The 25,937-nt window shown below is 41.8% G+C and overlaps 1 protein-coding gene and 1 non-coding gene across 2 annotated transcripts in view; both read left to right on the forward strand.

Annotated features, from left to right (window-relative positions):
• The window catches only part of DEUP1 (deuterosome assembly protein 1), a 90,434-nt gene that overhangs the window by 52,988 nt on the left and 11,509 nt on the right, over positions 1-25,937 (forward strand). The window contains exons 8-11 of the mRNA XM_075547803.1: positions 1,913-2,018; positions 8,622-8,819; positions 11,192-11,278; positions 24,509-24,705. Coding sequence (XP_075403918.1) covers positions 1,913-2,018; positions 8,622-8,819; positions 11,192-11,278; positions 24,509-24,705 — 588 coding nt within the window. The remainder of the gene's footprint in view (positions 1-1,912; positions 2,019-8,621; positions 8,820-11,191; positions 11,279-24,508; positions 24,706-25,937) is intronic.
• Positions 7,960-8,081, forward strand: LOC142447758 (small nucleolar RNA SNORA26). Its single transcript, XR_012784411.1, has one exon. It is a non-coding gene; the product is annotated as a small nucleolar RNA SNORA26 (small nucleolar RNA).

Below are 25,937 nucleotides of genomic sequence, written 5' to 3' on the forward strand. Positions count from 1 at the left end.
TGCTTATCATCAAGAGAGGCTTATCATCAAGAGTGGAGTGTGTCAGGGTGGCATCCTCTCGCCATACTTGTTCAGTCCGCACACTAAGCAAATAATCAGAGAAGCGGGATTATGTGAAGAAGAATTTGGTATCAGGATTGCAGGAAGGCTTGGTAGCAACCTTCAATATACAGATGACACAACCTTACTTCCTGAAAGTGAGGAAGACTTGAAGCACTTGCTAATGAAGATCAAGGTTTATAACCTTCTATGTGGATTACAACTCAATACACAGAAAACCAAAATCCTCACAAATGGATCAGTAGGTAACATCATGATAAGTGGAGAAAAGGTTGACATTGTCGGGGATTTCCTCTTATCCACAATCAGCACTCATGGAAGCAGCAGTGAAGAGATCAACTGACGTATTGCATTGGATAGACACAAGAGTTCTTTAAAGCGTTGAAAAGCAAGGATGTCATTTAAAGAGTAAAACATTCCTGACCGAAGCCAAGGTACTTTTAATCACATCATATGCATGTGAAATTTGGACATTGAATAAAGAAGGCCCAAGAAAAATCAATTCATTTGAATTGTGGTGCCAGGCAAAGAAGATTGAAAGTACCACAGACTGCCAAAATTACAACCAGATCTGTCTTGGAAGAAAGACACCCAGACTGCTTCTTGGATACAAGAATGGTGAGACTTTTCCTCACCTACTTTGGACATGTCCTCGGCAGAGGCCAGTCCCTGGAGAAGGACATCATGCTTGGTGAAGTAGAAGGACAGCAAGAAAGAGGCAGCTCTTTAACCAGGTGGATTGACAGAGTGGCAGCAACAATGAGCTCAAACACAAGAAGCGAAACCAGGTGGTATTGTGTTCTGTTGTGCATTGGGTCTCTGAGTTGGAACCCAAACAGCACCTACCAGCACCTGGCATCCAGAAATCCAAACCCAACCCCGTGCCGCCGCGCCTATGCTGACTCATTGAGACTCATGGCCACCTAGATAGGGCTGAGGACAACTGGCCCAAATGGTTTCCAAGACTGCCAATCTTTCCGGAAGCGGACAATCACATCTTGGTCCTGGAACTGCCTGGGGGGTGGGGGGGTGGTTCAAACCACGTGGTGGTTAGTGGCCAACTTCTTGAATCACTGCCCCACCAGGGGTCCTTCTAATACCCACAACAGCCAACCCAAACCCACACCATGGGGACACTGCTGACTCATCACACTCCCGCAGCTCAGAGAGGAACTGTGCCCGGAGTCGCCAGGACGGCAGATCAGGAAGGGAACGGAGAGCCTCGTCTTCCTCCAGGGAGCAACTCGGGGGGGTGGGGAGGGGGTTTGAGCTGCCAGCCTTAAGCAGCTGAGTGCTTAACCCCCTGTGCCACGAGGGCTCCTTTAGTATCTCTGTATGGTTGCCATTCCATTTTATTAATTGAGCAGCCAAAGAGCGGATGTATTCGAGCTCCCTGTCAGATTTCATCATATTTTGACCCTTTTTCTGGAGCGATTGTTCCCCTGAACTTCTGTCACAACGCTTCACCACACAGAAGCAAGTCTGATCTATTCCCTTTTCTTTTGTAAAAATGAGTTTCCCAAGCTAGTTTATTATACAAAGCAGGCTTGTCTTCTCATCCAAAAAATCGTATGTACATATGCAATCTCTTATATTCCGCCCATTTTCAATGTACAATTGAAATTCCCTATTAATTACCACCTTTTAAATTCTGTCATTAACATCATTTGCATTCACTTAAAGATGTAACTACTAATGGGATCTGAATGTACTTATTAGAACTTGCAATTTCTGTAACCAGACAGGTGTCCAACAAACAAATGACAATGCGGAAGTTCTTAACTAACAGTGGAGTCATAACAATCTACAAGTTAACTACAGTTTTTATTTATTGTTTTATTTTCATTTATAGACTTGAATCATGTTACTCGCCTTGTATGAAAGAACCGGAAAGAAAAAAGAAAGAACTCTTTTCAGTGGCTCCAGATCAGTCAAATCATGAGAAGGAATTGAACAAGGTATGGTAAACAGTGAGCGCCATTGGTCCAGGAAGATGGGGAGTCTTTGAATCCATATTCTTAAGAGGAAATTCCAAACCGAACCCGCTGCCAGCCATCCAGTCCATTCCAACGAATGCCAGGCAACCCTATGTTGGGTCACCGAGACTGCCAATCTTCCAGTGGGGGCAGGCAGCCTTATTGTCCTCCCTCAGAGTGGCTGGTGGGTTTGAACTGGTGACCTTGCAATTAGTTGCCTGACACTAAACCCACAGCCCCACCAAGACTCTTTTTGAACATTTCCTCTCATCCTCTTTTCTTGCTTTTCGTAGTTTCTCCTAATAACTTAGCAAGCTATTCATTCGAATGTTCTTCTGTGCAATACTATGAAAAACACAAACTGGGTTAGGCTGTTAACCACAAGGTCAGTGGTTCAAACCCACCAGCTCTGCCGTTTCTCCCTAAAGACTTTGCAGACTTGGAAACCCTATTTAGGGTCACAGCGTCTAAATGAACTTGATGGCAATAGGTTTCATTTTCGTTTGTTTGTTTGTTTAAGTCATCAAGGGGACTGCTCAGATTTGGAAGGCCCACTGCCCCGTGAGAAGTGATTTCTGGCCAGGTGGCTGACAGCACAGGCATGTTTGGTACTTAAGCTTGGGGAAGTTGCTTTGCAAATAGCTTCTGATCCTCATTTTCAATGTCTCGGATGCTTACGGTGCGGAGTAAATGGGCTTTGAAGAGCTCTGTACCCACCTGCCCGAACAGTTCAAAGGCTGCAACGAATCCTAATTTATGCACTGCAATCATCTAGTGAGTTGGTCACTAAGATGAGCCCTTTTACATGTAAGAAAACGAAGGCATAGAGAGGTTCACTAACTCGCCCCGCATTGCAGGGAGGTGTTAGAGGTGAGATTGGAACTCGGGCAGTCTAGCACTAGCGTTCACACACCAAGTCCAACTCACTGCCACCGAGTCGACTCACTGCCACCAACTCACAGCAACCCTATAGGACAGAGGAGAACTACCCCCTCCTCCCTGTCCTTTGGAGACTGTAAATATTTACTGGAGCAGACAGCCTCACCTTTCTCCCTCAGAGTGGCGGCTGGGTTTAAGCTGCTGACCTTTGGGCCCAACACCTAACCCACAGTGCCGCCAGGGCTCCCAGAGTCCCTACTCCTTCCCTAAACTAAGATACAGATGCTGGGGCATAGAAAGTGCTCAGAGAAGCATCTAGTCGGCGCTGGCTGCTGTTGTTGATGATACCCACGTTTCTTCTTTGAGCACCTGGTGTGTTGAGCACTCTGCTTTGGAAGACGAGGAGGAAGTCATGGGCAACGTTCCTGAAGAGGAGCCTGTGGGTCTCTCTTCATGTATATCTATGCTTTTTGCTCCCAATTAAGCCCAGAAATGACTCACCACCCACCCCTTGAATTTATCATGGATTGTATTTACCTTTCTTACCTTTGGATTAAAGGATCAGAATATTCAATGCTACCTAATCAGAACACATGTCACAAGTTTTTTTAAAAAAGCAAAAACTGGGCATGCTTTGACCTGCGATCTGGTGCGGTGCCCAGCCCTGTCCCTGGCCCACAGGAAGTGAAAGCATGAAGGCTAGGTTCTCAGAATTGTATTGGATCAGGCATTGAGCTGTTGCATAAATCCAGCAAGCACTGATACTGAGGATCTAGTAGGACTGGAGCTATTCTGATCACTGCTGTAGGAGATACTCTGATCCTATCTCCCAAGGAATAGCTGCCAAGGAACTACTATCAGAGGTTGTGTGTGGAAAAGATGGTCGGAGGTAATGATTATTTGTTCACATTTTGAACACTTGATATTGTATATCCCCATGAAACTGATGTCACTGACATTTAAAAATACAACTTTAAAATATGGTTCTTTCTTGGCATCCCAGGTGAATGCATGATGACAAAAGATTGAATAAAGCGGCCTGAATCTCATAGAACTAGATGGGGTAATAAGACTCTGAAAACATCAAGAGTCTACTGTTTTGCATAGTTTCACTATGGAAGGGGAGACTCTGAGGCACAAATCTCCTTACAGGTTCTTGGAGATCACTAGATTGTGCAGGATTGTACAGAAAAATGAATTGTGTATAAATAGCTATAGCTTCCAAGAAGTGTTTATGAGAAAGCATTTTCATTCTCTTGTAATAAAACCAACAAGAGCCATGGATTATGAATCATGCAAGTGTTTTGACTTCTGTTCTCTTCCAGTATAAAGCTATTTTCAGTGATTCATTTTGTGATAAAGTAGGCATGTTTAATAAAGCCAAAAGTCGTTTGGAGCTCAGGTAAATTAATCTCATTTAGAAAGAAGCTTTGCGGTAAAGCATGCCGCTTTAATAGTGAGATGTTGTAAAAATAATAAAGTTTACTCCTCTTTCTTAATAGGATCAATTTGTTTTTTTATACTTTAAAAGTTCCTTCTTAAGAGGAACCTGTTAAATGATCTCACTGTCAGCGACCTACTAGAAGTTAAGTGTAGACAGGGTGCTTGGAATTCAGGAGGGCTTTCCTTCAGTTTGGACACAGTTTTATCTCATATGGGTGGCTTCTTTTTCTTCCTCCCTTCCTCCCTTCCTCTTTCCTCCCTTCCTCCTTCCTTCCTCCCTTCCTCCTTCCTCCCTTCCTCCTTCCTTCCTCCCTTCCTTCCTTCATTCTTCCTTCCTTCCTTCCCTCCTTCCTTTAGTTTTCATGCAACTGTACACAGCAGAATCGACACCCATTCAGTAATTTATTTATGTACAATTAATAGTGTTCGTTACACTCTTCATGTAGCTCCAACATACTCACAGCACATAATCCTATAAATCCAGTAGTCTGGGAGAAACTCTAATAAGCAAATAACCCCTGAGCATCATCAAATACATAATAAGGGAAGAAAACACTGGAGACAGATGGATAGATTATAAAACCAACAACCTAAACTCACTGCCACCGTGGCAATTGCTACTTGTAGAGACCCTAGCGGACAGAGTAGAGCTGTCCCTGTGGGTTTCCAAGGCTGTCGATGTTTATGGAGAAAGTTTGCTTTGCTTATAGGAGAGGTGAAACACTGTCCTGGAGGTTGGAATATTAGGCTCCAGGCTCCTCGCCTCTTCCTTTGCTCTCAGGGCTGGTCACCTTCCTTCTCTGTCTTTCTTGTTTCATCTGTGAAATGCTGGGGTTTGACCAGGTGATTCCTAAGGTCATGTCCAACCGTGGAACCATAGGAAATGAGGAGTAAGAATAGACTCCGATGAAATGAGGAGTAAGAATAGACTCCGATGAAAGCAATGGAGACCGTCTAAGACCCCACAGTGAATCAGAGCTGCCGACTGGATGCATGCACAGTCGTGTCAGGTCGTCCCACGCCAGGCGTCACGCCTAGAACCCAGTTTTGTTTTGGTTTCGAAGCATCAGCTACGTTCTAGGGACAGGAAGTGACATAGCTCAGTGTTCTGGAGCCAGACTACCTTTCGCCTGTAGCCTGTCCGTGTTGCGGGAAAAACCTCTGGGTACTTTTGTAATCTGCAAAATAGAGTGCTAATGGCCCTGACCTCGGGGAGCGGCTGTGAGAATTAAATGAAACGAGGCATGGGAAGCGCTTAGATGGCACACAGATAAACACAGACCAGAGAGACTGTAAAGATATGTGAGGCAGTCAGTGCATAAACCAAATTTAGATCTGTGTCAAATATACTTTTTTTAAAGTACTCTAGGAGCCAATTTTATTTTATAAAAAGTTTAAATATTTTCTCAGACATTTACCCCAATTTATTTCTAATTTTTAAGACTTTCATCTCAAAGTCACATATCCACACACTGCTTGCTTTTTGTGTTGTTTTTGCTTAAGCCTAACTGCATGGTTTGTTAAACAAAGGCCCTACACAAACACCATGTCTCTCCCACATGACACACAGAAAAGGCTTTTAAGAGAAATTCACCAACTCCCCCTACTTGTTGCATTTATAAACAGCTAAGAGAACTACTCTGAGCATATTTTTGAAACTAATGGGAAGTCAGCGCCCACACTGCTTCAAAATTTAACACCCCTGCACCAATATCCAGCGTGCCTACTACTCCAGACAATTTTAACTGCAGCCCTTTCATTACACACGACGGATAAAGCATGCCCTTGACGCTCTCCTGCCGGAGACGGGTTTTCAGAAGCACACGTCCTTCCACCGCAACCTGACGCGTCTCCAGCAGGCTTTCAGCTTGGGCACCTGGATTGTTTTCAGTACCCCATGTTCACGCTAAGAGACCGGACTGTGATAAGGGAGAAGGTGTACATACATTAAGGACATTCTTACCCGTGTCCAGGTCTTGCTTACCAGCTGCACTTCTCTGACTCAACGTGTGGGTAGTTTGCATGGTGATGCTTAGCACATTCACATGCGTGGAAGGTTGTTGATATAAGGCGAGTTTCAGGTCTACTCAGATTAGTTGTTGATGTTTGTCCTTCTGGTGCCTGGGGAAGCTTCATATTTTCTTTGGGCGTCGTGAGACGTCTTAGCTCTTGAAGTACCACTTTAATGCGATGGGAATTCGGCCCTTTTGCTAACACTGGCATGCTGCAGGCGCCCACTGGTCCCTTGGGATTCTGGCTTCCATTCATGTTCATTGTTACAATCTAACTGATGGAGGTGCTTCTGGAAAGTTAGGTCCACATTCTTCTTGCAGGCTCTGTAGTCTGCTTCCATCATTTGTCCCTGGTGGCCCACTAATCATGCTGTCTATCCAGCAAGTGTCATAGTGTCAGCATCCTCAAGGCCCCCGCACACTACTCCCTTTGTCCTTCTTCAAGTTCTGCCAACGAGTGAAAATTGCAAGGAACTTTATCTCCCGGGGAGACCTGCCACCTTCTCCTGCAGCCCCTGGGAGCCGATTTTAAATGTGAGCAGTGACTGAGTGTTATGTAATCCTGGGTAAATTTTTTAAGATATGATGGCATTCTGACTGTGTTTGAGATAATTTAGGTTGTTGGTGGTGGTATCATTGTTTCTAAGAGTGAAGTAAGTCAGTCACACAAGGACAATTAGTGTATGATCTTATTTATATGAAATGAACAAATGTAGAGAAACCCACGATCATATACTTATCATTACCAGAGGTGCGGGAGAGAGGGAAAGAGTGAGTTTTTGACTCTGGGGCATAGGGTTTATGTTATTCATGGTGGAGTGGTTGAAAAACAATGGTTAAAAAAATCATCTTTTTTTTTTTTTGACAGGACTTCAGCTCACTGACTGTATTTTTTTTTAATCATTTTATTAGGGGCTCAAAAATCATCTTTTTTAAAAAAACAAAGAGAAAGATTTGCACTGAAAGGCTTAAATATTTTCTATATATTATATATAATTATATTATATCATGATAATTATACATATGTATATGCTTAAGTAATTAAGTGCCCTCAGGAAGACTCAAATGAGCATCTCTTTGTGGATGAACCTCTACTTAACTCTCTAGCCTATGTCTGCCAACGCTTCCACGGCCCAGCCGCTCCCCACTCTGCCATTCACTCCTGTGCCCTGCTCTTTCTCACGACATCGCCCACTAGGCAGCCGGCTCCAGCCATCCCTGCTGACTTCCTCCACCATCAGCACACAGTTCTGATGTCCCCCCTCCTCGGGGAAGTCCGTCCTGACATCCTCTTGACTACATCAGGGGCCAATTGGGTCGTTTATCTTGAGTCCCTAAGACCATAGCCGTGACTAATGGGGAGAGCAGGAAGAGGGGTTGGCTGCAGTTCCAGAAAGGTGCTGGGGAGCTATGGACAAACACAGGCCAGAGGAAAGAACCCAGGCCAGACTGAAGAGGCTGAAATGGAATGGAAAGACGTTGCTGCCTGATCAGATTTGGGAGAATGAGGGTGGGGAGGAAGTCTAAGAGGGAGCAGGAATTCCTAAATGCGTCCACTTGGGCAAGATGCGGGGTCTGAAAGACCCCTTGTGCCCTTTCGAGGTTGCTGCAGCACTTTCAGAGGCTAACACAGAGGGGAAAGCAAGTCTCCATCAAACCCAGAGATGAGCTCGGTAGAACTCCTCTTTGGATCCTGTCTGGAGTCACAACTAAAAAGAAAGACTGCACTTGCTGTATGAAGCAGGACAGGAGGCGATGCATTTTTGTGGATACATGAAGTATAGATTTTTTAATGGCATGATTGTAAGAGGTATCATAAGTACTTAGTCATAACATGCAACGTGATTTAGTCAAAAAGCACTGAACTCAAGGCCAACAGTGCTACCCATGCTCTGTCTCCCAGCTCTGTGACCTTAGACCAGTCCCTTAACTTCTCTAAGCCAGACTTCTGTTCATAAAAAGGAGGGTTTGACCTGATGCAAAGGGCTTGGGTGGAGAGCGAATGCTTTGAGAATGATTGGGGCGGGGAATGTGCGGATGTGCTTTATACAATTGATGTATGTATATGCATGGATTGTGATAAGAGTTGTCCGAGCCCCTAATAAAATGTAAAAAAAGGAGTGTTTGATAATAATACTTGATCCGTGTTCCACGGAAGGGAGGTATGATATATAACATAGGTACATATGAACGTGACCAGCAAGCACGGTAAGGAAATGGATTGTTAATGTCTCCTGGAATGTCTCCCCAGATGAGAAGCCAGCTCTATCAGGAGGAAGAGTATCACAGCTCTGAGCAGGAAAGGATGAGGAACGAGATCTCTGACCTCACAGCCGAGCTCCATCAGAAGGAGATCACTATAGCAACAATCATGAAGAAAGCTGCCCTTCTGGAAAAACAGTTAAAAATGGAGCTAGAAATTAAAGAAAAAATGCTAGCCAAACAACAGGTACGCAAATGGGCAGGACAGCAATAAACTCACTGCTGTCCAGTCAGTTCTGACTCATAGCGACCTTCCAGGACAGGGGTTGAACTGCCCCTTGGGAAATGGGAGCAAAGAGTCCTATCTTTCTACCTCCGAGCAGCTGGTGCTTTTGAACTGCAGACCTTGCAGTTAGCAGCCCAGTGTGTAATCCACTCTGCCACCAGGGCTCGGGGCCTTTGGGGGCCTTCATTATTGACTAAGAATAGCGTCATAGAAATGCTTTGTGGCATCCCATACAATCTTTGTGACTCACTCACAAATAAGAGATGGCCAGGGCGAAGTGGAGGAGGTCTCATTCTAGCATTTCCCTGCAGTCAGGATTCTGAGCGCATCTGCCACGTCCTATGATCTAGTCAGAGATGTCTCCTGTCCACCTTTTCTTAGACACTTCCTGTCACCCCAGCCCACCCCTTTACGTCACGGTTTTTAAGAATGAATGTTGAACCATGAAAGGCCGTCCGTAGCTACTCAACATTTACTCAGGCCGAAGCACTCCCCACGGGGGGATGACTCACACATTCTGCTGCTGCTCGATACCCACGGAACTTCCAAATTCACCATCCAGCCACTGTTCCTCCCCTCTTCCCTCATGCCGGCCCTGACTCCTTTTCTTTCCCCTCCTTCTCCTCCCCTTCTTTCTTCCCTCTCTCTTCAGCTCCTTCCCTTCCCTTCTCATCAAATTTAAGCTGCTGGTAAAAGCACGGTGTTCATTCTCCGTTCCCTCGAATCTAGAGGGTCTCAGAGCTCCATTCTATGTCTAAGCACGTGAGGGTCCCTTTACAGACAATATCGCTATTTAAATCATACTCGTGATAAGAACAGAAAAGACCCTGCCTTTGTTCAATTAAAAGCTCTCCATTGTTGTTAAGTCACACACCGCAAAGGGCAACGGCACCGCAGCGTCTTGGTGATCCAGTGCTGATGTGACAGGAATGCAAGTGTGTGAATTCACAAACACATTCATTCTCTCACGTTGAGAAGCTAGAAGTTCAAGTCCCGAGAAGGGCTCTACGGGAAGCCGTGTTCTTTGCCATGGCTTTGGGGGTAGGGCCTTTGTTTGGCTCTTGAGTGAGCTTCGTGTGGCTGTTGGCTCTCTCCCCACCACACCTTTACTTGTCAGCTGCTGGCTTGATCTGCTTGCTTTAGCTCCAAAAGAGATCGGTTTCAGACATACCTTCCTCACAATATGATCTAAGATTTCTTCCTGAAGAGCTTCTCTTCGATGAACATTTTGCTCTTTAAAAAGTTCTATATTCCAGTTTTTATTAGACCCTGCCTCATTAACATAACAACAAAAACATTCCCCAATGCTATTGTGGTTGGCATCTGTAATGTGTATTTTTGTACCACACATACTTTGGGGGAACACAGGCCAAGCTGCCACAGACAGAGGGTGGTCCTGTGGGCTGTGCCTGCATTAGGAAGCATAGGTTACATCTGGTATCCACAGCATTCTGGGCAGTTGGGTTATGATTGATTGTTGTTTGCACCTTATCCTGCTGCTGTACTTTCTAAGGTTTTGTCTGTGAGTATGTATTTCATCATTTAGGAAAGTAGACTTTTTTAAAGGTAATGTTTTGATATAGAAATTAGTTTAGATAAATAAAAGAACAGATGCTATGTCTAAGTACCATCAGTTAGAAGAAATTCAGGAAAGAAAAACTAAATTAGAAAACAGAATGAAGTAGTCACTTTTTAAAAACGCAGAAACTGGGCCAAATATACTAGAGAGAACAAAATAGCATGAACATGATATATTGTATATTATAAAATTAGGTGGTGAAGAAGTAACTGACAGGGTTATTCAATCGTGCTTTTTTAATTGTGATTGTCTGGTGATAATTTGCATATAAGAAATTTGGGAATTGGAAGGCAGAACAGAACGGGGGTTGTTGTCAGTCCCTGTTTCTAAAATAGCATTGACAACAAAAGGAGAGCACAGTGGGAGCTGCCAGGGTTTGAAGACACGATCAGTCACACCCTCGCGCACAGCCGGCCATTCAATCCTGACTCTGAGCGGCCCTACGGTACATGGTAGAACTGCCCCTGTGCATCTCCGACACTGTACCTCTTTACGGGAGTGGAAAGTCTCGTCTTTCTCCGGTAGGGGGTGACTGGTGATTGGGTTAGCAACCCCCAAGCCCTCCAGGGCTCCTTTAAGATAGGAGAGGAGAGCTGCGGGAGACGTCCTGATTCATAATGCTCATCCGACGGAGAAAGTGTTTCTCTACGCCAGCACTTCAAAACTATTTGTGCTAACAAAAATGAGAACAATTTGAATAGAATTGTGTTTTCGAATGAATCCTGTACTCACCTCTTCCCTACTGATCTTTCAGGTCTCGGACATGAACTATAAAACTGTCAGAACCGAAAACGCGCATCTGAAAGGAATGATGGGAGATTTGGACCCTGGGCGATACGTGGTAATATGCTAAACTCATCTAATAAATTGAACTGAAATTCACTTAGCTGGTCAAGATTTACCCAGACATCCTTTGCTTCCCATCGGGTCCAGATGTCGAGGTGGTCAGTTATATCTCACTGTAGTTGAATTCGGTTTTCTCCTCAGCCTGGAACATGTGCATCTCTGGTGTGTGCCCCATGTCCTCTTTTTTTTTTTTTAAATTGAGCTCAATTCTCATTTATTCCCCAAAACAGCAAAACAAGCTGTTTCTTAGTTTTTGCTCTCGTGTTTATCTGAAATCTTGTATCCTGTGTATAGGATCCTATTCAAGTGTCACCTTTTCTGTCCATAAAACTTTCCCTGAAATCCCACTCAAAAATAATTCTCCCTTCTCTGCTTGATTTGTATTTCAGGCTGACCTGTTTTATAGATAGTCATGTTCCTCTGGATGGCAAGCGCCTCAGGGAGAGGGACTGTGTTCTGTCACCGCCGCCTCACAGCACGGGGTGGAGGAGGTGTTCTGTGCGTGTGGACTGATGAAAGAGAAGCGCATCCGTTAATGATGGAGGATTAGTTGCCCTCGTCTGAACTAGTGCTTCTGCAGGCTTTCACACGAGAACGCACACAGGCTCGATGCCTTTCACTCCCGTGTTGACATGATGCCAGGGATGGTTTTCCTATAAATAATGTGAGATGTTTTCCAATGCGTTTCACTACTGGTGTCTCATCGTTGGCCAGTTTGCATTTATTTCTGAGATAAAATAACTTTTTACCATTTGTGGAACGTAGCAGATAAGACATGAGTATATTAATTATTTTGCCTGGCTCTGAAATGAAGGAGTTCGGCTGGGCACTCCCCACAATCCCTTCGTCATCCAGGATACTATACAGAGAACAACAGTAGCAGTCAAGGCCTCCGGACCCACGGCCACGGCCTGTGTGTCAGGAGCGGAAGTGTGCTCCCAGGGCCTCAGTGGCTGATTTTGGCGAAGCAGATCATCGATGTGATAAGATAAATAGATAGACCTATATACTCATGCAAAAATACTATTTTAATCGATTGAATTATCACTTACATACCGGAAATAAAATGCTAATGCAGTCTTTTAAATATCATTGCTTGCTTCTCCTCTTCCCCTTTCCTCCATCCCTCTGTCAACATCAGGGACCAGAGCACCCATGTTTACTGCCAGGTATAGCAGTGTGTGTTTCAACACACACACACACACACACACACACAGACATACACACACACACCTATCTGGGGGTATTTTTTTAAGCTGGATCATATTATATACATATCTTTCTTTTGTTCACTCAACAGTGTCCTTTGGAAATCCTCCAAAGTTAATGTTCATTCTTTATAATGGTTTAATATCCCTCGGTGTCGCTGTTATCAAACTTTACTCAACTGTTTTTCATAATTAATTTGGTCATAACTTATTCAACTCTTTCCAGATTTATCCTGGATGAACAATGGCTTTTAAATTACCCATAGTCAAGGGGACTTCAATCTCGTGACCTTTCGATTCCATTCTCACACAGACTTTTTTAAGCCTTCTTGTATACACACACCCAACTCCACTCACTGCTCCTGAGGCGGTCCCCACTCGCAGTGGTGCCTGTGGTCCCTCTGAGTCTGTCGCTCTGTGTGAGAACAGATGGGCCCACCTTGCCCAGCAGAACAGCTGCCAGGCTTGACCTGCTGAATTTACAGTTAGCAATACAACGCTCGCCTAACAGCAACATATGCATTAGACAGACAAGCTCATTGTCACCGAGTCCACGTGGACTCAGTGACCCTATAGGACAGGGTAGAACAGCCCTTGTTTGTTTCTGCGACTGTAGATCTTTATGGGAATAGAAAACCCCATCTTTCTCCAACAGAGCAGCTGGTGGTTTCAAACTGCTGACCTTTCAGAGCTCAGCCCAACTTGGAACCACTTTGCTAACAGGGCTCCCTTTATGTATACATAGGGTGTTTCCAAAGGTTCGTGTAAAAAATGGAATTGAAGGATAATTCAATTTTCCCATGAACTTTTTAGCACCCCTTCGTGTGTGTGTGTGTGTGCGCGTGCGTGTGTTTTGAAAAGCTTTCTAGGAGTCAGATATGCAAAGGATATGTGTGTGTTTCCATTGTAATAACTCTTAAAATCAGATCATGTTTATACCATCTCTGTAGGAGAGCGCCTTTTCTTCCATCTCTGCCAGAAATAGGCGTGACTGTTCTTTCTACTATTTGTCAGACTGGGGAGTATAAAGTGACATCTCAGTAGGACTGCAATTTGTACTTGACTCCTGTCAAGAGTTGGTCTCTGAAACCCACAGGGGCAGTTCGCCCTTGTCCTATAGGGTCACGATGAGTCAAAAATGGACTCAATCGCAGTGAGTTAGGTTTGGTTTTGATTGATTGTTTCTTTTCTTATAGGCCACCCTACTTTTCTATATTTATTGTCAATGTGTACTAATGTGAATTAGTTATAATCTTTGCTCATTTTGTGTCGGATTGTGTGAGTTTTTTAAGTCAGTTGCTGGGTGGTTTTTTTATAACATTATTTTGCCATGCAGAAACTCTTTAACTCTTGTTTGTCAAACGTGTCCCTTTTGTTCATCGCTTCTTAATTTCTTTGAGTAATAAGGTTCCCTCCACTTCCAGATGGTATATATAATCACTTAGATCTACTGCAAAGATTTTTTTCACTTTTCGTCTAAGATTTTTCTCTCTTCCTTTTTTTTTGGCTTTTTCATCAGAGTTTTTAATCTATAAGAATTGTAGCTTAGCATATGCTGTACAATAGAAATCCAATTTAAATTTTTATCTGAACATTATACTCAAATTATATAGCTTCTCCTGATAACTTCCTGTTGGATTGTATTTGGAAATGAATTGAATTGATATATTACTTTAGAAAGAATTGACATTTTTATGATAGGAAGTTTTTCCCTCCAATAATATGATATTTCATTTCTTTAGATGTTGTTTTATGTTCTTCAATAAGATCTTATGATTCTCTTGTATATGATCGGTGTCTTCTTACATTTTTTCCCCTGATATATTGAGTCTTGTCACAATTGTGAATGAAATGTTTCCCTTTTCCTATATCTAGGAACATATTGCTAATACCCAAAAAAGAGAGAAATTATTAGCTCTGGCAGGCTTTCTACCACCGTTCTTTCAGGCTTTTGTGGGGGAAACAGGTGGGACAGATGATGCAGTCATAGCAACAAAGATAAATAGCTTTGTCTCTTCCCCTGTTGCTCGTTAGCTGTTATTTTTCATCATTATATTTGCTAACACTTCCAATAAATTATTAAATAGTAAGAGATTGCTGGTCACTCAGTTTAGTTTCTGCTTTTCATTCAAATGAATTTAGAATTTTCTCTCCAGGGTAATATTTCCTCTTGATAGTGGTTTTTATTACATTTAAGTTGTTCCCGCCTTAGTTTACTTTTTATTACGATTGACTGCTGAGTTTTGTCAAATGCCTTTTCAATATCTATGACATCATAGGGCTTTTCTCATTTGTTGATACATAATAGACGAAGGTCGACAAATTTCCTGGTATTGATCTACCTCTGAATTCGCAGAACAAACTTTCTTGTTCACACTCCAGCATATTACCAGATTCTAAGTAATGTTTTATTTAGAATACTTCTCTTCATACTCCATGGCTTCCTTAGCACACATGCCCCTCCCCCCACACACACACAAACTACCACCTGTTTCCCTTTAGTGACCTAAATAGACAAAGACCTGTCTTGGTCTCCTCTGCACACTAGATGCGCAGCCTAGGCGCTGCCTGGCTTCCAAGCTTCCACCCACACGTGCTGTTCCTTCTACCTTAAAAGGCCGTGTCCAATGACTTGGCTCTGCCAGAGCTTCAGAGAGCCTTGCAGTAGAAACTTTTGCATATTCTTTGAAAACTTCCCTGATTTATTGTTGTTGTTGTTTTCTGTTCTGAGTTTTCTCTGATAAGGGTCCCCTTGTTCAGTCACTCTAGTGTTCTTTGCTTGCCACTATCATGGCCTGGTGGTATAATGGCTAAGCTGCTATAGGAAAACTATTTGGCTTGGATCCACCAGTGGCTCTACAAGCTCAAAGACCTAGATGTCTGCTCCTAAAAATATGACAGCCTTAGAAGCTCCATGGGGTTCACTCTCATCCAAAACATGGAAATTACTTGTTTAGGGGTTGGCTTCCCAGCCCAGGGCAGCAGGCTCCTGGAGGGCAATTATGGCCCTGGGCTTACCAGGGAGTGTCAATCCTTCATACAGTACCTGAATCTAAAAGACCATGCACACTCACTCACTAGATGACCAAATGAATGAAGAATCTCCTCCACCTGAATCATTTCCTTGATTTCACCAAATCCTACTTGATTCTTCAGGTGATCTGGATTAGATTTTATCTCCTCCATGAATTCATCTCCAGTTACTCTAGGTCTGACTTCTCTATCCTTTCATTTAGTTTCTTTAGCACTGGTACCATGAATACTCTAGCACTGTTTCCTTTTCTTCTCTTTAAAAAATATTGTGTCTTAGGTGAAATTCGCACAACAAATGAGTTTCCCATTCAACAATTCATACACAAATTGTTCCATGACATTTGTTGCTATCTATCTATGTGTCAACACTCCCTTCATGTCCACACTCTCTTCCCCGGTTTATCCTTCAGTCTTTTCACCCCTCTTTGCCTTCTCATGTTTGTTTTGGGGGCAGATGTTGTCCATTTGGTCTATATAGTTGATTGTTCTGTGTCAAGGAGGTTTGGTGGATTGACCGATGAACCATGAATAAATTATCCATGGAAACCATTTACTAATGTTATTAAAGAGATTACCATTTAGGTATGTTTCATCATTGCTACCTCGCACCCTGACTGACTCATCTCCTCCCCGCGACCCTTCTGTAAGGGGATGTCCACTGGCCTACAGATGGGCTTTGGGTCTCCACTGCGCACTCCTCGCCTCATTCACAATGATATGGTTTTTTGTTCTGATGATACCTGAAACCTGATCCTTTCGACATCTCGTGATCTCACAGGCTGGTGTGCTTCTTCCATGTGGGCTTTGTTGCTTCTGAGCCAGATGGCTACTTGTTTACCTTCAAACCTTTAAGACCCCAGACGCTGTATCTTTTGACAGCCAGGCACCATCAGCTTTCTTCACCACACTTGCTTATGCACCCATTTATCTTCAGTGATCGTATCAGGGAGGTGAGCAAAAGAGATTACCAAAGCCTTTTTTTATCTCCTTCCCACCACTAATCTGTCAGTTGGTCTCATTGTGGTAGCTTGTGTATTGCAGGAAGATGTGTCCATGGAATTTCAAATGCCTTTTAGAACAGGTTTCAGGGGAGCTTCCAGACTAAGAAGTAATTGGCTGTCTACTTAGGAGAAAGTAGCTGCTAAAAACCGTATGCAATGAACCCAAATATTGCCAGATACTGAAGGTCTAACGAATGGAAGCAGGGTAGTGTCAGAGATAGTGCCACAAGGTGGGCTCCTTGGGTTGAAAGACACTCAGAATATGACTGAGAAGGAGCTACCTTCTCTAAGTAGAGTCAGCTCAGGTGGTGTGAACCGGGGGAGTAAAGCCTTCAGGATCTTCATTTGCTGATGAGGCCCAACCCAAACTGAGAAAAAACCACTGCAAACACCAATTAATAGTTAGAACTTGGAGTGTACAAGTAGGAATCTAGGAAAAATAGAAGTCAACAGAAATGGAATAGATTAATAATGATTAATATCCTAGGCATTAGTAAGCTGAAGTCAACTGGTATTGACCATTTTTAAGCAGACAATCATATGATTTTTCTATGCTTGGAATGACACAATCTAGGGCAGCGGTTCTCAACCTGTGGGTCACAACCCCTTTGGGGGTCGAACGACCCTTTCACAGGTGTCTCCTAATTCATAACAGTAGCAAAATTACAGGTATGAAATAGCAACGAAAATAATTTTATGTTGGGAGGGGGTGTCACCACCACATGAGGAACTGTCTTAGGAAGGTTGAGAACCACTGATCTAGAGGAATTGGGCTCCTCCATTCATCATCCAAAAAGACATTTCAAGGTCCTTCTTGAAGAACAGTGTTGTCTGTCATGGGATTATATCTATCATCATTCAAAAACATTGAATCAAACAATTATTATTCAAATTGATGCACCAACCACTAAAGCTAGTGAAGAAGAAATTAAATAATTCTACCAATATCTTCAGTCAGATATTGATCGAACATGCATTCAGACTACATTGGTAAATACTGGCAATTGGAATGCAAAAGTTGGAAACAAAGAGGAAGGAACAGTAGTTGGAAAATAAGGCTTTGGTGATAGTGATGAAGATTGATATTGAATGATAGGATTTTGTAAGACCAGTATCTTGTTCATAGAAAATACCTTTTTCCAACAACTCAAGCAGAAACTATCCACATAGACTTCTCCAGAAGAAATACACAGAAATCAAATGGACTATCTGTGAGAAGAGACAATGAAGACGTTCAATGTAAGCTGTTAAAACCAGGCCAGAGGCTGACAGTGAAACACACCATCAATTGCTCATACATAAGTTCAAGTTAAAGCTGAAGAAAATCAAAACAAGCCCACTAGAGCCAAACTACAACATTGAGTCTATCCCACTTGAATTTAGAGAACATCCCAAGAACCAATTTGCTGCATCGAACACTAATGACAGAAGATCCGATGAGCTCTGGTGGACATCACGAACATCGTTTACAAAGAAAGCAAAAAGTCAGCAGAGTGAAAGATCAGCTTAGCTGTCAGACGAGACTCTGAAACTTGCTCTTAATCATAGAGTAAAGGCAAATGAAAGAAATGGCGAAGTCAATGAACTGAACAGAAAATTTCAATGAAATCTGTAAAGATCTAGAGTTGGAAAAATAAAAAGGACGAACACAGCCTATCTTAAACTGAAAGAACTTAAGAAAATGTCAAGCCTTGAATTGCAAGATTGAAGATTGTTTGGGGAACACATTGAATGACACAGGAAGCATCAAAAAGGAGTGGAAAGAAGACTGCAATGAGTCACTGGACCATTCCGGGAGATAGCCTGAGGGCAAGAGCCAGTGGTACTAAAGGTAGATGCTCAGACTGCACTGAAAGCATTCATAACAACAAACAAACAAAGGCTGTAGGAATTGTTGAAATAGTTGAACAAGTACATGAAGCACTCATGTGTCTGTGCCAAGAAGTTTGGAAGACAGCTACCTGGTCAACTGACTGGAAGAGATACATATCTGTACCCATTCCAAAGAAAGGTGACCCAACATAAAGTGCAAACTATGGGACAATATCACTGCTATCACACGCAAGTAAAATTTTGCTGGAGACCATTCGACAATGGTTGCAGCAGCACATTGGCAGGGAGCAGCGCGAGGTACGACTGGATTCAGAAGAGGACATGGAACAAGGGATATCATTGCGATGTCAGATGCATCTATATTGAAAGCAGAAAATACCAGAGAGATGTTTACTTGTGTTTCATTGACTATGCAAATGCATTCAACTGTGTGGATCATAACAAACTCTGGACAGAAGAATGGGAATCCCAGAGCACTCTCTGAGCTCTTTCAGAACTTGTACATTCATGACAAGGCAGCTGTGTAAACACAAGGGAATGTGGAATGATTTAAAATCAGGACGGATGTTTCAGGGTTGTACCCTCACACCATACTTATTCAATCTGTATGCTGAGCACGTAGACCAAGAAGCTGGAGTCTATGAAGAAGAATGTGACGTCAGGATGAAGGGAAGGCTTATTAACAACCTGCAATATGCGGATAACACAGCCTTCTTCTTGAAAGTGCAGAGGACTTGAAGCACGTGCTGATAAAAGATCAAGGATTACAGCTTTCGGTATGGATGATAACTCAATTTCAAGAAGACCCAAATCCTGAAGTTGTCAAGAATTTCATCTTGCTCAGATCTATAATCACTGCTCATGGAAGTAGCAGTCAAGAGACCAGAAGACCCATTGTACTGGGAAAATCTGTTGCACACGGCCGCTTTAGAATATTGAAAAGTAGGGAGACTACTTTGAGGACTAAAATGTGCCTGACACAAGTCCGGGCATTTCCAATTGCCTCATATGCACGTGAAAGGTTAAAATTGAATAAGGAAGACCAAAGAAGAATCGATGCATTTGAATTGTGGTGCTGGAGAAGAATATTGAAAGTACCATGGTCGGCCAAAAGGACCAATAAGTCTGTCTTAGAAGAACTTCAGTCAGGGTGCTCCTTCCAGGCAAGGGTCAAGGCTGTGTCTCACGTGCTCTGGGCATGTTGTCAGGAGAGGCCAGTCCCTAGAGAAGACATCATGCTTGATACGGTAGCGGCAGTGCCAAAGTAGAAGGCCCTCCACAAGGTGGATTGACACAGTGGCCGCCACCATGGGCTCAAGCAGAGGAGCAATGATGAGCCTGGTTCAGGACTGGGCCATGCTTCTTTCCATTGTTCAGAGGGTTGCTATGAGTCAGAACATCACCGTTGTTTTTAACTGAGTTCATACCAGTTCCTATCAAGTCCATTCTGACTTGTAGTGACCCATGAGTGTCAGAACAGAACTGTGGTCCACAAGGCCTTACAATGATTGGTTTTTTGAAAGCAGATCCCCAGGCCTCCTTGCCAAGGTATGCCTAGGTGGGCTCAAGCCTCTAATACTGCCATCCGCATCTGTGGGCATAACCCAGGGTATGCTTTGAGTTCATACTGAGGGCAATATGATTTAACACATCATTATACTTTGTATTTTTGGTTGCTTTTCTTGCATGTTATTTTCTTTGTCCAATATTACTGTGTTTGCCCTGAAAGCGCACTCACTTTGTCTTTTCCCCCCACAACAGTTATATTGACATATAATTCACATATAAAATCAATAGGTCAATCATATCAAAAAGACTTGTACAATCATCACCACAATCATTTTGGGACATTTTCTTTCTTGTGCTCATCGTTGTTTAGCTCCATACCATACTGTCTCCATAGAGTTATCTATCCTGGATTTCATATACTGAAAAAATATTTTATTCTTTAAAACCATTATATTGGGAGCTCTTACAGATGTTGTAACAGTTCATAATTCAATTAGATCCTGCATGATTATACAATTGCTGCCACCATCGGTTTAAAGAAATCATTCTTCTTGAACTCCTTGATATCGGCTCTTCTTTATCTCCTCCCTCACCCACTCTACCCCCCTGCAGCCCTTATTGTTATGTTATATATGTTATAATTTATTATTATTATTATCCTTGTCTTACCCTGTCGATTCACTTACAATTCTGTTATTCATACTCCTTGAGTGGGATTATACAGTCATCGTTGCTATCAGCTCCCCTGCCCACCTTCCCACCCCCTTCCATCTATTCCCATGCCCTCAGGGAATCCTTACTCCCATTACTTGTTCTGAAGGGTTATCTATCTTGGCTTTACAGAAAAATATCTTTAAACCAAAACAAACCAAAATTAACAATAACAATGTAAAATAGATCAAATACAATCTAAGAGAAAGCAGAAAATATTAAAAACTAAAACAAATTTAAATGTACTGTAAGGAAGATCAAATGATAGGCTGCTAAATTTCTACCTAACTACATCTGCAACGATCCACATCTGTAGCCCTTACCACATACATGTCCATTATGTATTTATGCAAGAATTGGTTCATTGGGTTCCTACAAGTGTTATGCCTTCTAAATAGTGCTTATTAAAGTAGTATTTAATTATATATGTTTGGAGTAGGATTATACTTCATGTGGGAAAGCATGTTTATCATTGCTCCCTAATTTTTTGGTTGTGAAGGAAGAAATTGACTGATAATTTAAATAGTCAAGCAACATCTCAAGTGTCTATTGAAGAAATAAAAACATTTAAATATAATTATTTGCTCTTTCAGAATTTATGACCTATTATTTCAATTACTTAAGACTCATTTCTTTCAAAAATTCATAAAGAAAGCTCCATATCCTATTATATGTTAAATCCCATAATTAGGTAGTTAATTCTGAAGTAATTGGAATGGATAAATAAAATTAGAATTAAATAATTGATGCTGCAATGTGTCCTTTGGCAATTAAAAAATCATTACTTTTAGATCTTATAAAATAAGCAATATTTCAGATAATACTAAAATAATAACTTTTTCCTTTCTAGACAAGTAGAATTACTGGTCTTAAGATAAGTCACTTATAAATAACCAACTATAGCTTTGCAGGTTTTTTGACATGGCTGTGAAGCTGTCTGCTCACTCACCCTCAGGGAAAGTATTTTGGGGTTTTTTTTTTTTAAGCCTAGGCAGGCCCTGTGGTGGAAATAGCTGTCCTGTCCTGAATCACCCACCCATGCTTGGAGCTGTGGCTCTCCCAGTGTCTCCTGGGGAATAAGTCCTTTTGGGGGACATTTTTCTTCAGGTGCTGTGAGATCCCTAGAACAGGAACACAGGTTGCAAGAGGCTTCCGACTCTGAGAAAGATATGTGTTCTGGGCTTGTGCAGAAACCTGACGACAGGTAGAGAAGTGGGAGGTCTCCTCTGATTCTGCCCCCGAGGAGCGAAAGAAGAACTGAGTGGGTCATGATAGTTTTCTGTGATTCCTAATTTACTTCGTTCTGTATGTCATGTAAGGACGTTCTAATAAAACCAAGTGTGATCAGAACTCAGAGTTTGTGGTATACTAATTTACTAAATAAAATAACAGCACAGAAAATTTAGCCTAGAAAATGTTTAAAATGTCAATTTATATACAAAAAATTAGCATACATACACTCACTGCCATCAACTTAATGCCAGCATTAGCATACTAACCATATTTAAGACTACCCATTTTAATCATATACATTTGAGTGGGATTATAATTGATGGAGGAAAGCATCGTTATACTTGCTCACTATAGTTGTGTGTGTGGAATACATTGGAATTGACTGGTAATTTAAATAGCCTTTACCAAAACTAACCTTCTACACACATTTTGTTAGCCTATGTATTTTGAATATCCATAAATTTTAAAAGCACTGCATATACAAAAATGATTTTATTATTCATGTATTTCGGTAATTTAGGTGGCCTCATCATACTCTCCAATTTTCCATTTCAAGACTGAAGAGTAGAAACAGACCCTACAATTTTTAAAAGAAACAAGGAATTGAGATAATGGCCCTACAAAGAGACCCATTAGATATGTAGAAGTAGAATGTAGTCAGTGTGTATTTTCCCATAAGAAGCATCTAATGGGAGGCCATCTTCCTGAATTAACTAGAATAGTATCCAAGGAAAACATCAAAGAGACCCAAAACTGTTATTGCCAAGGGAAATTGAGTATGCTCTTAAATATCAGTCATGTAGGTATGTTACCTATGGGATTTTTCATGTCATGCTCATAGCCCTCATTTAATTATGGTGTACTGAGAAAAAAATTAATCATTGATATTTCCATAATTTCTTTAAACTAACAGTGAAAAATGTCACAGATGAAATCTAATTCTATAGAAAAAGCTTGAATACAATTTTAATTGATCAGCAGAATGTCACAAATTATGTATCTTGATTAATAGACATTAGTAGTCAGATTTTTTCATCTTCACCTGGACCTTTTTCAGCCAATAGTCCAAGATGGATTTCTTTTTCAGAAAGGCAGAATTTTGTGAGATTCGCGTCCTTTGTATGTACCACCAATCTGCTCTAATTTTAGACTACACAGGCCTTTCTCTTTTAAAACAGAAGGCTGCAGATTGCAGTTTTGTCTGCTACCGTGACTCATCAATAAGTAGATGTTGAGCGATGATAGAGGCAGGAGCCGAGCAAGCAGCAAAAAGCCTGCACTGGCTCTTTGTTCCCCAAGGGCACCTTGCTTCCATGCCTACAGACATAGGAGCATATTGGAAACGGTCTTCCGAAGTATTCATCAAAGGTCTATAATGTGTCAGGTAGTAAACAGAAAACATAGTAGATAGGTTTGGACTTGGAAGCAAAAAAAAAAAAAGAAAGGTATTTTTAATGCCTACTATGTTTAACCAGTATCTATCACTCACTCACTTGCTGCCACTGAGTCCATTTCAGCTCATAGCAAATCAATAGGACATGGAACTGCCCCTGTGGATATCCAAGACTGTAACTCCTTACAGGTATAAAAAGCCATGTCTTTCTTCCTTAGAGCAGCAGGTGGTTTTGAACCTTGGAGTTGGCAGCCCAATGAGTAACCATTATGCCACCAGGGCACCTACCAGATAGTAAATGTTATGATGTTACATTGGCCCCACTGTATTACAGTAGCACGATTTCAGCTGTAAGGTCAATAGTATACAGTTGTACAGAATTAGAAAACAAGTCCTGGTGACCTAGAGGTTACGCGTTGGGCTGCTTAACTACAATACAAGATCAGCAGTTTGAAACCACCAGCTGCTCCGTGGGAGAAAGAATGGGCTTTCTACTCCTGAAACTGAAAGGGACCATTCTAACCTGCCCTAAAAGGTCGCTATGAGCCAACATCACCTCGATGGTAGAGAGTAGGAAAGAAAATGGTTAAATAAGCTTGTTTGTGTCTCTAAAATTCAGTCGTTAGACAATAATATCATTTTCAAAGGAAAGGAAAAAACAGTTTCCAAAACTCAATGTGCAATTTTGTACATTAAAGTTTTGTAGTTGTTTAGATTGCTGATTATAATGTTGTAAGTTTTCCTGTTATATTTTATATTGATAATAGTAACTTTTCTGTTGATATTCACATTGGTAGAACAAAGATTAGAAAGATATCAATACACATTTGTGCAGTTTTCCCTGAGTTGTGTGAGTGTGGAAATACTGATTTTGTTCCAAATTCCTGTCCATATTTTCTAGAAGGATTATTTTCATAAGAAAGAAATCTATACTCTCTCAAGATTGAGATCTAGGTCACCTCTAGTTCTGTTATTAGTTGACACTACACGTAGTGTCAATAAACATGAAGCATTTTAAATCTAGCCACTATGGCATGAGGTGTACGGAGAACAACGATGCTTAGAGTACATCTTTTCTGCCCTGAAGCCTGGGGGTCTTATTGCAAATGCTTTCAATGGCAGCTGCGACCAGGTCTCAGCTGTGAGGAAGTGAGTTGTGTGGGGGGTGGGGGTAGGACTCTCTAGGAGCCTTGTCATTAGCCTTCAGTGAAAAGGCCTTTCTGACACACCTGTCCAGGTGCACAGAAAAGACATATTGCCTGTACGTAACAACTTATTCAATAATGTTTAAATTTCTCCTCTAGAATATAGACCTCACTGCCAAAGAGCACACAAGGTGCACATCTATTAACAAACTGGAATATGAGAATGAAAGGCTCCGAAATGATCTTGCAAAACTTCATGGCAATGGAAAATCGGCTTGGACGAATCAAAATACATATGCAGACACCGTGAGACACGGCTACCAAAGCCCAATGAAAATGAAAGAAAGTGAAGATAGGTAAGCAGACTCATTACATAAAAATCGACATTCATAGTGCTTTAATGGAAATGGATTGGAAAGCATTTAAATTATCATTTAATTCTCTTTAATCCTTTAGCGATTATTTCATAGCAATAATGCCTTTGTAATATCAGCTTAAGGTGGAAGATATTTTGAACTGATTTAAGAGACAATGCATTATCATCCCTATTATTTAAAAAGTCTTTCAAACTTGTCTGAGAAGCACAAATACATAACAATGAAATGGGTAGGGTGTTAGAATGGAGCTTATTTGCTACTTCAGACCCATCTTGGAATCTGGGTATATAAAATATGAAAATAAGTAACATTAACGTGCGATTTTGTGTCATGGGAGCAAAGAAAATCAGATTTCAGTGTATAATTTTTATATATTAAATACACATTTAATTGTAGTACCCAATAACTACATAAAATATGTATCTTAAATCCATATTTAATATATAGAGGTATAAATATAGCCACATAAGAAGTACAGGGTGCTGTCCTTTCTGATTTACTTTCAGCAGTAAACATTCCTCTATTGTTGACACTGTGGCAGTGGCCACAGGCTTCTGCTCATTCCACCTGCCAGCTCATCGGTGCTCGGGGAGGAACTGGGTGTGCAAACGGCTTTCTGTGAGTGAAGAGAGGACTGGGAAAATCCGTATCTGCGTCCACATCATCCCCATATTTTTTAGCTCTCTTAATTCAAAACTTAAGTCAATACGTCAATCCGAAGACCGGAATCATTTATTCCATTTTTAATTAAAGTTTGATGGGGTTGTCCTGTTTCTGGAGGTCTTTCACTGTTTTCCCAACCTTGAAAATGGTCCAGAAAAGCAAATGAAGCAAGTTTCCTATTGGCAAGGCTCCCCGGAGCCATTAATGTGCCAGTATGTCCGGTGGGCCCTCAGCAAGGGCCCGGGAGTACCGAACTCCCTAAACTCACCCGACAGCAGAGGCGCTCCCGACCCGGGGTCCTGAGAAGTGCTGAACCCATCGGTTCAGACCCAGCTTTTCTCAGAAACCTCACATTGTTAACCTGGAAAGACCTTAAGCATTGCTTTCATATCCCATAGCATTTAAAATCTTAGGAAATTAGCCTTCAGAAGCAACCTCAATGTGCCCCAATTTTCCATCTAACACATGGGATTTGGTGAGGCTTATGGGTGAAAATTCACAGAAAACAGCGTTTCATAAGTATTACCCACTATTACGATTACTGGTGA

Source organism: Tenrec ecaudatus, chromosome 4 (genome assembly GCF_050624435.1).
Source record: "Tenrec ecaudatus isolate mTenEca1 chromosome 4, mTenEca1.hap1, whole genome shotgun sequence".
In the NCBI taxonomy this organism is placed as follows: Eukaryota; Metazoa; Chordata; class Mammalia; order Afrosoricida; family Tenrecidae; genus Tenrec; species Tenrec ecaudatus.